Source organism: Macadamia integrifolia, chromosome 13 (genome assembly GCF_013358625.1).
Source record: "Macadamia integrifolia cultivar HAES 741 chromosome 13, SCU_Mint_v3, whole genome shotgun sequence".
Taxonomy (NCBI): Eukaryota; Viridiplantae; Streptophyta; class Magnoliopsida; order Proteales; family Proteaceae; genus Macadamia; species Macadamia integrifolia.
This window is the reverse complement of record NC_056569.1, coordinates 11,418,483-11,430,198: the sequence shown is the minus strand read 5'-3', so window position 1 is coordinate 11,430,198 and position 11,716 is coordinate 11,418,483. Positions and strand designations below refer to the sequence as shown.

Below are 11,716 nucleotides of genomic sequence, written 5' to 3'. Positions count from 1 at the left end.
TTTTTTTAATATCTTCATATACTTTTCTGAGTGGGATGGGACTAAAGCTATTGTTTTCACACATTAAAAAATAATGAAAAAATGACTAATATTATTAAATATAATAAATAAAAATTCAAGGGTTTTGTTTAGTTGTAGAATAAACTTATAGCCTATTGTATATTGTATACCGGATTAAAAAAAAATAAAAAATAAAAAATAAAAAATAAAAAATCTTAATGGGTTGCACATGATTTGAGAAAAACCAAGAAGTCAATAAAAACTCGGACCATTCAGTCTCCTTAATAGGTCTCATGTGTTTTTCTTTTATTATTATTTATTTGACATGAATGATACTTACGAGTTAAAACCTGATTTTTCAACTATGCCATATATATACACCTGTACAACTGTTCAGCTGAAAGGTTGACACGTTTCATTTTCAAGTGTGGCCAGATGGGATCTAGAGATCCACAAATTTCTTTATCAGTACGAATAAAGATCGCGGATCCACAGAGACCTTCTTCCTTTTATAAATAAGAAAAAACGATCGAGGAGGAGATATATTCTAAACAGCAAAGTTGCAGTCTCCAATCCAAAACAGTCCATCTTGATCATATTATGGCCATATCTAAAACCACACTGGCTATAGCGCCAGTGGCCGTGGCAGCTCTTCTCTATCGACTCGTTGAGTTCGACCCGGCGCCCATGCCCGAGGAAGCATTGTCTAGATCTCCCAATGTGCCCGCGAATCGATATGGAGTGCTCGGATCGGCGGAGCGTATCGGGGAGGGCCTCCTGCCAAGTAACGAAGACCTTGCTTACGACGCCGATACGGGACTGTTATACACGGGTTGCAGCGATGGTTGGATTAAGCGTTTCCACGTGGAAGACTCTGCTGAGAAGGTGAAGGTGGAAAACTGGGCTTACACAGGCGGCCGACCTCTTGGTTTGGCTTTCGGACCCGACAAGCAACTCACCGTCGCCGATGCTGACAAGGTCTGTATTGTAACGTTAAATTAGCTGTGTATTCCACTTGTCTTTTTATTTCTCCCCAGTGACTTAGTTGCCCATAGAGGCATCTGACGGCTGGGAGGATTCGGCCATGTGTTGGAGTGGTGTCCAGATCCTTAAAGAACGTACGAGAATGATTCTTGTACGTGAAAGTGATCCGAAGTTCCTGCAAACTTACATACAAATGTCTCTAATGGCATCGTTTGTTTCCGCGTTATTACAGGAGTTAATTCAGTTCCTTTTAACTGTTATAATAGTTGGGGAGAGAAACCATAAATTATAGGGGAATTTTAAGGGGGAAAGTGTTCCATGCTGCCAGTGTGGAGAAGAATTTGCACTTCACACTTAGGGGTATTACACGATCAATTTGGACCGGTTTTGATTCGGTTTTACTTGTTTTGCTGTGAGAATTGATGAGTCCAAACCATAATCCAATAAGGATGCATTGGTTTGGTTTGATTCTAGTTTAGCATGTAAATATATTCAGAAGTGGAAAGAAAAATTATATATTTTTATGAATTTTGAGTTGGTGTTGATTTGGTTTTAGTTTCCTTTTGAATTTTTTAAAGTTTAGTTCAATGTTTTAGCAGGTTCAATGAAGTCCAGTTTAATTTAGGTTTTGCAAACATGATCCAATATACTCATGTTGATTTCGATTTCAATCAGTACGATTCGATTTCACCGATTCAAGCTAGGTTTTGACACCACTAGTCACACTAATTGACATCTTAAAAAGTATCATTTCCATGAGGCGCACATTTTCAGAACAGGTGAGTCATACTGGCATTGTGACAATCTTTTCCCTCTTAAGGGTACTGTTTATTTTCTAAAATTTTCTATGAAAAATAGGAGTTCTATCATCCTTGCCTTGACCTACCAAAACATACTTAATTGTCCCAGCAATACCCAGTCCCAGTCCAAGGGTAGTTGAGCTGATTGGACTTGGCATAGGCCCAAAGTGTTAGCTCTTAGCCTAATGAACCTATTGAAACAGAATGGGTTAGAACTGCGCTAAACTTGGCCCTATCAACTGTGCACTACTGAAGAGCAGCCCAAGTCTAGACTCTGGACTCCGGACTCTGGATTCTAATGATTATTCTTTGTAGTGAGTGCAGCGATGCAGTGAGCATCAAATGGCTGAGAGCATCTGGGCATGCGCCCCAAGGTTCTCTCAATTATCTGATGTTCACTAGACCACCACACTCACTGCAGAGGATGTTTTTGTAGATTTTAGACATCGGTTGGAGATCAAAATCGGGTCCAGACATGTGTGGAGAGTACTGACTCTTCACATATGGTTTCATGATAATATTTGTCCTTTTTCTTCCACAAATGCACTCTAAAGTCTAAATACTGTTAATAGCAAAATGGAGAGAGGTTTATGGAAGCAAAATGACATGTGTTTTCATGAAATCGTAAGTACATGATGTTGCATGCAGGGACTATTGAGGGTGATTAGTAATGGAGAAGGAGGAGCAACTCCAAAGGTGGAATTGTTGACGGATGAGGCGGAAGGATTGAAATTCCGGCTAACGGACAGCCAGGATGTGGGAAGAGATGGAGTGATATACTTCACAGATGCATCGTACAAGTATAGTTATGCAGATCACTTGTATGACTTGCTCGAGGGTAGGCCCTACGGTAGGCTGTTGAGCTTCGACCCATCCACTAATGAGACCAAAGTGTTGGTACGCGACCTATACTTCGCCAATGGGGTTACCCTCTCACCTGACCAGGAATTCCTCATCTTCTGTGAAACGATGTTGTAAGTCACTCACCCTTCGTTTAGTCTTACTTGACCTTTGTCACATTCATTGTTAGGTGTCTTAGTCGATTTCTCACATGTCAAGTTTTAGCTCAAATGGAATTATCGATTGAATTCTTTAAGAAAAAAAAAAAATTCTCCTTATACTAGTGATTATATTCATATATAGTTGAATTTGAATTTTAAAAACGACGACTAAACTAATCAAATTTTCAATGTCTATCCATTGATTAGATTGCCACATCTTTTTTTACCCTGTGGTAAAATTCTGTAAAACTTGACGGGAAGCTTATTCTTACAGGTTCATGGAGTGAAATTTTTTTCCTAATTCTAATTGGAAAATTGAATTTCTGGGCAGGCAAAGATGTAATAAATATCACCTCCAAGGCAAGAAGAAAGGAATTGTGGAGAATTTCATCGACAATTTGCCCGGTATGCCAGACAACATCCGATACGACGGAGATGGCCACTATTGGATTGCGTTAGCCGCGGTAATTCACTTATCCGGCTGTGATACATTGTTCCAATTGTTGCTCCACCTCTCTTCCTCTTTCCTCAATATATGTATATATATATATATATATATATATGTTATTTTTCTCTTGAACATGGTTCTAGGTATTGATATCGTATTCATTGATACATATTAGCATTGTCAAAGTCCGATACCGATATATGATAAAAATACATATTAGATGAATTGGGTATTTAAATAATGAGAAGAAGAACATTATTTGGTCATGTGGCACTACACGCCCACAAGGACATCAGAAGAAGGTAGGTATTTTGTATTGGGTTACAAGGGGACCATCATATTGCCTCTCTGTGTCTGGGTGCAGAGGCCAGATAACCAGGTAGTGTTCTTCTTAAAAAAAAAAAAAAAAAAAAAAATGAAGGTTTTTTAAAATATGCCTGATATGACCAATTCGATCTGATCAATATAAATGCCTATAATGATATTTATAACCTATCTGATACTAATCTTGGGAAAATTTACCCACATAAACAGACTTACAAGGTGAGGAAGCTCTAGCCGATATCAACTTAAATAAAATCTCTTTCGAAATAGATGAATGATCACCCCATATGATTGATATGTGATCGTAACACATTTTAAAGTTTCTGCTCTTGAGAAATTATTTGGACTTTCATACTGCAAATTCCTTGTTAATTAAGACAATGGGTGTGTAATGTTGTTGTAGGGGAAGACGGCCATCTGGGAAACACTACTGAGATACCCAATAGCCAGGAAGGCGGTGTGGATATTGGAAAAACTGAAACTCCCATTACCAGACATGTTTAGTAATGCGGGAGTGATAGCCGTGGATTTGAAAGGAGAAGCTATTGCGTACTTTACTGAACCAGGTTTGTTCACCATCACCGGTGGCCTCCAGATCCGCAACCAACTCTACATGGCTTCTCTTGCCAACTCCTACATCATCCGTTTCAATCTCACCTTCCATCTTTCTTAGAAATTACATATTGAATAATCCAGCAACTGTCCAGTTTGTTTGAGGATGAAAAAGAAGACGTTTCTTTTATATGTGTTTTGTAATTGTGGATTTTGCGACTGATAAGAATGAATTCTCTCTGAGGTGGGAATGATAAGAATGAGTTTAAGAAAAAAAAAAACAAAAATTCCGTTGCCGGGAATCGAACCCGGGTCTCCTGGGTGAAAGCCAGATATCCTAACCGCTGGACGACAACGGATGGGTTGTGTAAAGTTGAGTGAATAGTTTTAACTAAACTTATTCTCATTTACAGCCTACTATAGTAGAGCACTGTACCTTATAGTGTCAGTTATCATATCAGAAAAATTTAAGTAGTTTGATACTGATCTCGATACCGATTTGATTTTGAGGTCAGAGAAAATGTATTGTATTTCTAAGGGATTCAAATTCTCTCCGCCCACTAGCAAGACACAAAATAGGAGAAAGGAACAGGTGGCTTCATTTTCTCTCTCCTCTTTTGTGTCTTATTGGTCCCTCTCTAGTCACTCTCCGACTAAAAAGGATCAAAATGACCATAATTTGTACGAACTACTCAAGGTCTTCTCAACATCCAAGCTCCACTGTCCAACTTTACGATTGTGAACATGATAGCACTTTTATTTTGTTTTATGAAATTTCTTTAATCCAACTTCCTTTTATTAATAAAGTCAGCGTAAATTCAGTATTTTCTTACCTGCTTTGAATTGATGCTATACAGGTGATATTGTAGTTGTAATTAGCCATGACCTCAATCTTTTTGCATGGAACCTTACGCTTGTTCATACTTGGAATCTCCATGTAGTCGGCCCCATTAAGTTGGAATAAGGTTTTTGGGTGTTGTTGTTGTAGCTTGTAACACAATGAAAATGCATTGGTTTAAATATCGTTTTAACAAAGGCAAACCCTCGAATCCACAAGGGAGATAAAACCCTAATTCTAGAGAGGAAGAAGAACAAAATGGCTACTTTTGATTAAAAACTGAAGTGTCTTACAAATGAGCTAAAGTGACATTATATAGCTAGGTACTTCTAAGGAAGGAAAAAACGTAAAAACAACCGATTATGGTAAGAACATAAACATAATAAAAAACTAGTAAAACCCTAAATTTGCGACTAAACTTCACAGGTTCTATTGAGGGCCTCTAGAGCGTTGCTTTCCATTTTCGAAATGGGGTTAGGGCTCCCATGATGTTAGCCGAGTCAAAAGATGTGGTTCTAATAGTATTGCTGAAAATGTTGAAAATTCTGAGTAGATCATTCAAATATCTTCGGTCAAACAATGTGGTCTTCTGTCGGTCCAAACAATCAAGGAACTCCTTGAAGACCTCCTCTACATCAGCTTGTATGAGGTTTGTTGTGTTAGGGAGTTACATGGTGCATAGGGCATGAAATATCTTATTAGAAGTATGGACAAATGTTTTCTGTTTGAGAGTGACTCCTACGTCCAGACATAGGGGCACGTGACTCGAGGAAGGGCAAGGTGATCATTTTGTGCCCTCTGTGTCCGTGGCCCAGGGATTACTCTCGAATAGAAAACCCTTTTCCTAGAAAGTATTCAAGAGGGCCTTACCTTATCAGCCTCTTTCTTAACTTGGTTTATTGTCTAATATAGGCTGTCATGCACAAAAGCCCCAAAACTCAAAACACCTACACACAAATTACCCATATTTTAAAGTCAAATCGCAGGTAACACTTAGGTTCTCTTTGATATGATTTCATTTTCATCTTCCATCTTAGCAAAATCATTATGAGAAATTTTTATGGACTAGGAAAAGAAATTGTCAGGTTACTCTAATAAATAGATTCTAGAAAGCGAAGTAGGCCTAAGTACAATTAATTTCTATAACTCTAAAACTTTTATTGAAGATATTTCCTTTTAGAGAAGTCCAATTATATCATATTTGAACAATAGAGCTGTCATTTAGAGAATCACATAACACCCTTTAAGATGTCAAATAATTTGTAATCTTACTTTTTTATCTTTGTCGTATAACGTAATTTTTTTTTTTCTCTAATGAGGGTAAATATTGTCAATTCATATGTAAATTTGAAATTATGCAAGACAACAACTTTCGATAATAATATAAAGTTAATCCCCATATGAAATGACCTATATGAACATAGGAGAGAAACAGGTTGTTGGGGGCACTGGCAGAGATTGCCAACTCCCATAGCCATCTCCCACGGAGAACACTCTCCCAAAACAGAATTAGATACAAAGTCAAATTCAAGCTTTGAAATTTTAAGGACTACCAAAAAATTATACCAAAAGTCCCTAAACCATGTGGTAGTAAGTGAGATCCGGAAAGTTTTTATTTTACATTCAGCAGCGACCAGATCGAGGAGGAGATATTCCATTTCCTCCCATATTCTCTTCTTCTAACTAATGAAGTTAAGTCTCCAATCCATGGTCTATCATCGCCGGTGGCCGTGGCAGCTCTTCTATATCGACTAGCCAAGTTCGACCCGGTGCCACTCCCCGAGCACGGGTTGTCTAGACCACCCATTGTCCCAGCGAAGCAATATGGGGGACTGCTTGAATCGGGGAGGGTCATCTGCTGGGTCCTGAAGACCTTGCTTCACACAAATTGATCCAAGGCATCGTTGGCTCAAAGTGGGAGACTTCATTACAAAAGAAAATGCTTACTTCACTTTTCCTGGATTTCCCAGAGTTGGCATCCAAAAAGGTTCATTCCTTGTGGGAGAGGATCTGCTTTGTATAAGTGAAGTAAGAAACAAGCACAAAGATAAGATTGAAGTTGAGATTATTTGGAACATAATCCTCTCTGATGTGCCAGTTCTCCACAAATGTAAGTTTAAGATAAGACTCACTCGAATTTTTAAGACCAGAAAACCTTTAACAATTTCACCCGGCGTTAACATTGGGTTTGGAGCAGTGTGTGATGTAAATGCTTACAGAAACAACAGATTAACCCAGATTCAGTATTATCCTGACCCGAGAAAAGGGGACTGAATTAATCTCAAGAAACAGAAACTGGTCCAATTTTCATGACCTACTACCTGCAATATTCACATCCAGCCTTGCACCATTGACAACTATGTTGGATACAGAATATGTATATTAAAATTATAAGTGAATAAACAATGCTAGTGTTGAGTACTACAACCAAAACAAAACAAGCAAAATTTCTTCCTCTCAATGATTTGAGAAGTTGTACAATGGACTCAACCACATATTTGCTTACAAGCAAACATGAGATTGTGCCGTCAATCTGAACCAAAGCTTCATCCCCACCAATGACACTCAGGTCTTCTCTGACCAGAGAGACCAGACCACAATTCCACAATCACATAGTGATATGGAAACCACACCAGTGACGATGCTTCCATCACCTATCAAGGACTGGAAATCTCTGTTCCGGCCACTTAGGATACACACGTTTGTACAAGCTCATGCAAACAGTGTCGTGCTGTTGAACAACGCCATCAAATGTGCACTTCAATGCCCCTGAACAGAACAAACAAAAAAAAAATGTGAATCAAAACCATCTTATCCCATTTTCCTTTAAAATGCTGGGGAGAAAAAGGGGGGGGGGGTGGAGGGAAATGACGCCAAACACTCTCACATCTCTACATTTGACTGAGCATATATGTTCTACCAATTACCAAACAAGTGGTGGGTGACCAGATAGCTGTTAGAAGGGAGTAAAGAAGTTGGTGTTTTTCCTTGCATGGCCTTGACATGTACAAATTGCACCTTTTCTTCCACCTCGTTGGGGGGGGGGGGGGGGGGGAAGAGAGAGAGAGAGAGAGAGGGAGAGAACTTTATCTATCCCCACCCACCATGCAGGAAGGAATTTCACCTTTGTAGTGCCTTGGTTGCATTTATTATGCCCTTGAATTTAGGTTAAATGAAAAGATTCATGAAATGCTTCAGAATGCTTAATACAGTATCCAGCATTGTGCTTATTACTATTGCATAAAAATGCAACTCCATTCTACAAATAATACTCATTATGGTCAAACTGAATCAGCCATTGGTGTCGGAATCTAGAACTACTCATATCAGTTAAATGGAGGACTGGCATAACTTGTGAATCAATCCAACTTGCAATTCCTTACTGCTCATAACAGGAAAAAAAAAAAAAACTGGTTCCAGAATCTGATGTATGGTAACACATTTGAGGCATTACAGTGGAATCTTCCATGTTCTGCTGCCACCAGAAATCACATCTGTTGATTTTTTTTTTTAATTATTATTATTTATTTATTTACTTTTTGCGGGTGCTAACAACTTAACACCCCCTGCCACTGACATGATGGTAGTTGCCTTTCCTTTAAGCAATTGAAAAGAATGTCTACATTCAAGGGTAAGTAAATAGTTAAGGGAATTAGGATCATTCATAATATTTTCTTTTCAGGCAGTCCAAACAAATGAGCATGCAAAACAATCAGGTAGTAAAACATGAAATATCAAATCCTATGAATTGCACAGCATCATCCACTATTTTTTGGAAGATTAAATAGAATTATGTAAGTATCATACCATGTGTTCCAACAGGTTCCTTCACACGACCACGGCGACCACATTTTGTCCACACTTCAACAGGCTGAATAACCAGCAACCGCATCAGAAATCCCAACCATTTCTAGTAGGGTGATTCTTCAACAAGATTTATAGATGGCTAATGAACAAAGAAATATTAAAAGTAGGCAAAAATAGATCCCTGACCTTGAACCATCTCACGTCCTCAGGATTATGAAACATATATCGGACTGTGGCTTTTAATTTTGACACTCGTTGGGGGTACCTGCATCAACCAAAGTTTAAGGTTTCAGTTAGTAGTAAGAAATAGCATAGCAACATATCAAAAACTAAAATTTGTAAATTGGCATCTACTGATTAATCAAAACCAAGTAGAGCAGGCCAATAACAAAAGTTTCAAGACATCCAGAGTAGAAACTGAAGTGAATGAAGTTAATAAAATAGCTTCTAGCGCCAAATTTTCATAAAACAAGAATACATGTGCAAGAACTAACTTAAATTGTCAAACCATATCCAGGGACGAGGAAAAAAAAAGCATTAAATATGATGAAAGCATATGGACTGACTGGTTGGTACAACTGGCCACAGTCGTGGACACCCTAAATACTCAGGCTGATCCAATTCCTACATATATCAGACCAGATTGAACAATTGAATCATAAATGCCAATCAACTCAGCAGGCTTTTCACTCAGGCCAGTAATTTTACTGGTTCAGATCAGTGAAAACAAATACACCAGAAGAAAGTTTGAAGATAAATAATTTTTCAGAACTCAAAATGATGAGATGTTTACTTTTCTGAAACCAATTACACCCTTCAATATCTTACTAATTTTAAAGCTCCAAATTTGCTCAAACAATTCATTTATTTAACAGTTCATGAGTCTGACTTAAATCTTAATTGACCAAAGGGCCACTTCAACAGAAGAGGAAGAAACCATCCTCCTTCCTGGTGCCTTCCAGTTGCAGAAGCCCACATGCATGGATATCAAACATTCAAAAGCTTCACCTAGCAGATTGCCATAGTAGTAAAACAACCAGCCTAGCTGATCGTAGCCTCGTAGGACACCATCGATTTTATCCTAGGCCTCACTAATGGAAGTGTTGAATGGTATCATTGCCTACATGTCACAAAATGCACGCTTGCATGGCATAGTGCAGGTGGACACTTTTACCCAGTTTCATGAGTAAAAAATTTGACATTGACAGATAAGTTACAAAAGACCAAAACTGATTATGGACAATGTACACAAATCAGTTACGAGTAGGAATTTCTAATCGAAGGAGAAGGAACCCACCCAGTTAAAATGATTTTCTTTAAAATTATCCTGTCTGGGTCAATACTTTTTAATGAACCAACAGCAGCAACAGCAGTAGGACTACCCTCTCCTTGCTCACACTTCAAGACTATCAGAGGCAGAGGAGGAAATGAAATTGGTGCATAAACTGAAGCAATGGAAAAGCGCCCTGCATGTAGGAACCTCTCCATTTTGTGCTTGTCTGAATTCATATTATCAGAAGAAAATATTGGCCTGCAGAACAAAACTCAATCATGACACTGAAGAAACCGGAAAATGTAACTGATACTTGTGTCAGAATGCATTTACCTAGCAATAAATTGGCGGAAGCCAACATGAAAAGTCAGTGTTTCTTTAGCTTTAATAGGAGCACTGTAACTGTCATGCTTCCTTATACTGCAAAAAAAAAAAAAAAAAGGAGAAGAAGAAGAAGAAGAAATATCAAAACTTTGAACAATAAAAGAATGAACCTTTCCAACCCTTGATCATCAGCATACAAATTTATAATAGCAACCAACATCATGTTATTACAGTTATCTTCAATGCAAGAAGCATAATCCTTTCAAAACCGTCTCATTTAACTCTAGCGAGAAAGCAAGTAACAAAAGAAATGAAGAAGATTTATGAGGTCATCTATTCAAAGTTGCAAACAGAATGTAACATCATTATAAGCTAATCAATTAGCAAATTCCATCCCCCAGTTAGCTTATAATGAAGACAAAACCTAAATATAATATAATGGCTATGAAATGAATTCTACATATAGCTTCACATAAGGACAATTATTGAAAGAGAACCTAATTTCCAGTAGTCCATAGGCAAGGGACTTTCTAGATGGACATTCAATTTCCTATATGGGCACTACTTTTGCCATGTGGCAAATTTAATGGGGCTGAGATCTTGTCAACACCAGTTCAGAACGGAGTTCCCCAAGCAACAAAATGAAGCATCAAAAACCTAGGGCCATGGAGAGGGTGCATGGACAGACATGGGAGGGTATGCCAATACATTAGAGGGTATATGATTAATTTGAGTCTGAAATTTGACATGTGGTCAATCCAGACCATTCCCTAAATATCCAACAGTTAGTAATTGCATCCAATAGTGAACGAAGAAAAAACAGAAGAAACAGACCACAATAAGAAGGCACACCTGAAATGCATGACAGACATCTTGGACTCATGCTGGAAAAGTCCACATGCTAGTACCGGTGACGTCTTTGCCAATATACTAAGTTTGGAAGCAACATCAACTTGCACTTCCTTGATAAAAATCCTTATGTAAGATCCAACTGGCACACAATCCTCCTTTGCACCTTGATCCATATCTAAAGCTTTGGATAAAACGTGTTTCCGTGTTCTTGCAAAGTTATCAAAGGCAAAAATTCTTGCATATTCGGGAGGAAGAGACTCCTGCATTTCATAATAAAGGTATAAGTTAAATCTCTTCACTTTCAGAGAAACACATTAGTGAATAACGTCAATGGTTATTATAAAGATACTGACTTTTGGGTCCCATGAAGAAGTCCTAAAAGACTTCATCCCTCTGTACTTTGCAAAACGTTTCCGAGCAGGAACATCAAAAGGTGTATCCACTTCATCTGGGTATTCTGAACAATAACAACTAACTATTTAGTAATTAATTGAAAAGAGAGATTTTTTTTTT

General features: G+C 38.1%; 2 protein-coding genes and 1 non-coding gene across 4 annotated transcripts in view; 1 reads left to right on the top strand and 2 right to left on the bottom strand.

The window, feature by feature from the left end:
* Positions 1-525: 525 nt before the first annotated feature.
* On the top strand, positions 526-4,505 carry LOC122059404 (protein STRICTOSIDINE SYNTHASE-LIKE 5-like). The gene is made up of 4 exons (XM_042622175.1): positions 526-978; positions 2,433-2,758; positions 3,117-3,249; positions 3,961-4,505. Exons 1-4 carry the CDS (start codon positions 601-603, stop codon positions 4,228-4,230), a joined length of 1,107 nt encoding a protein of 368 aa, XP_042478109.1. The 5' UTR covers positions 526-600; the 3' UTR covers positions 4,231-4,505.
* Positions 4,397-4,468, bottom strand: TRNAE-UUC. The gene has a single exon. It is a non-coding gene; the product is annotated as a tRNA-Glu (tRNA).
* Positions 4,506-7,309: 2,804 nt separating the features above from the next.
* Positions 7,310-11,716, bottom strand: part of LOC122059672 (pre-rRNA-processing protein TSR1 homolog) — a 30,251-nt gene continuing 25,844 nt past the window's right edge. For both annotated transcript variants that reach the window (XM_042622623.1, XM_042622624.1), the window contains exons 15-21: positions 11,557-11,660; positions 11,204-11,463; positions 10,361-10,447; positions 10,052-10,285; positions 8,941-9,019; positions 8,755-8,818; positions 7,310-7,716 (exon numbers count right to left, since the gene is read on the bottom strand). In XM_042622623.1, coding sequence (XP_042478557.1) covers positions 7,598-7,716; positions 8,755-8,818; positions 8,941-9,019; positions 10,052-10,285; positions 10,361-10,447; positions 11,204-11,463; positions 11,557-11,660 — 947 coding nt within the window. In that variant the 3' untranslated portion in view covers positions 7,310-7,597. The remainder of the gene's footprint in view (positions 7,717-8,754; positions 8,819-8,940; positions 9,020-10,051; positions 10,286-10,360; positions 10,448-11,203; positions 11,464-11,556; positions 11,661-11,716) is intronic.

Excerpts from the sequence above, each read along its gene's own strand:
- LOC122059404 (XM_042622175.1), top strand. The coding sequence starts at position 601 with ATGGCCATATCTAAAACCACACTGGCTATAGCGCCAGTGGCCGTGGCA. Across the intron at positions 979-2,432 it reads CCGTCGCCGATGCTGACAAG|GGACTATTGAGGGTGATTAG; the intron begins GTCTGTATTGTA and ends TGTTGCATGCAG. Across the intron at positions 3,250-3,960 it reads ATTGGATTGCGTTAGCCGCG|GGGAAGACGGCCATCTGGGA; the intron begins GTAATTCACTTA and ends ATGTTGTTGTAG.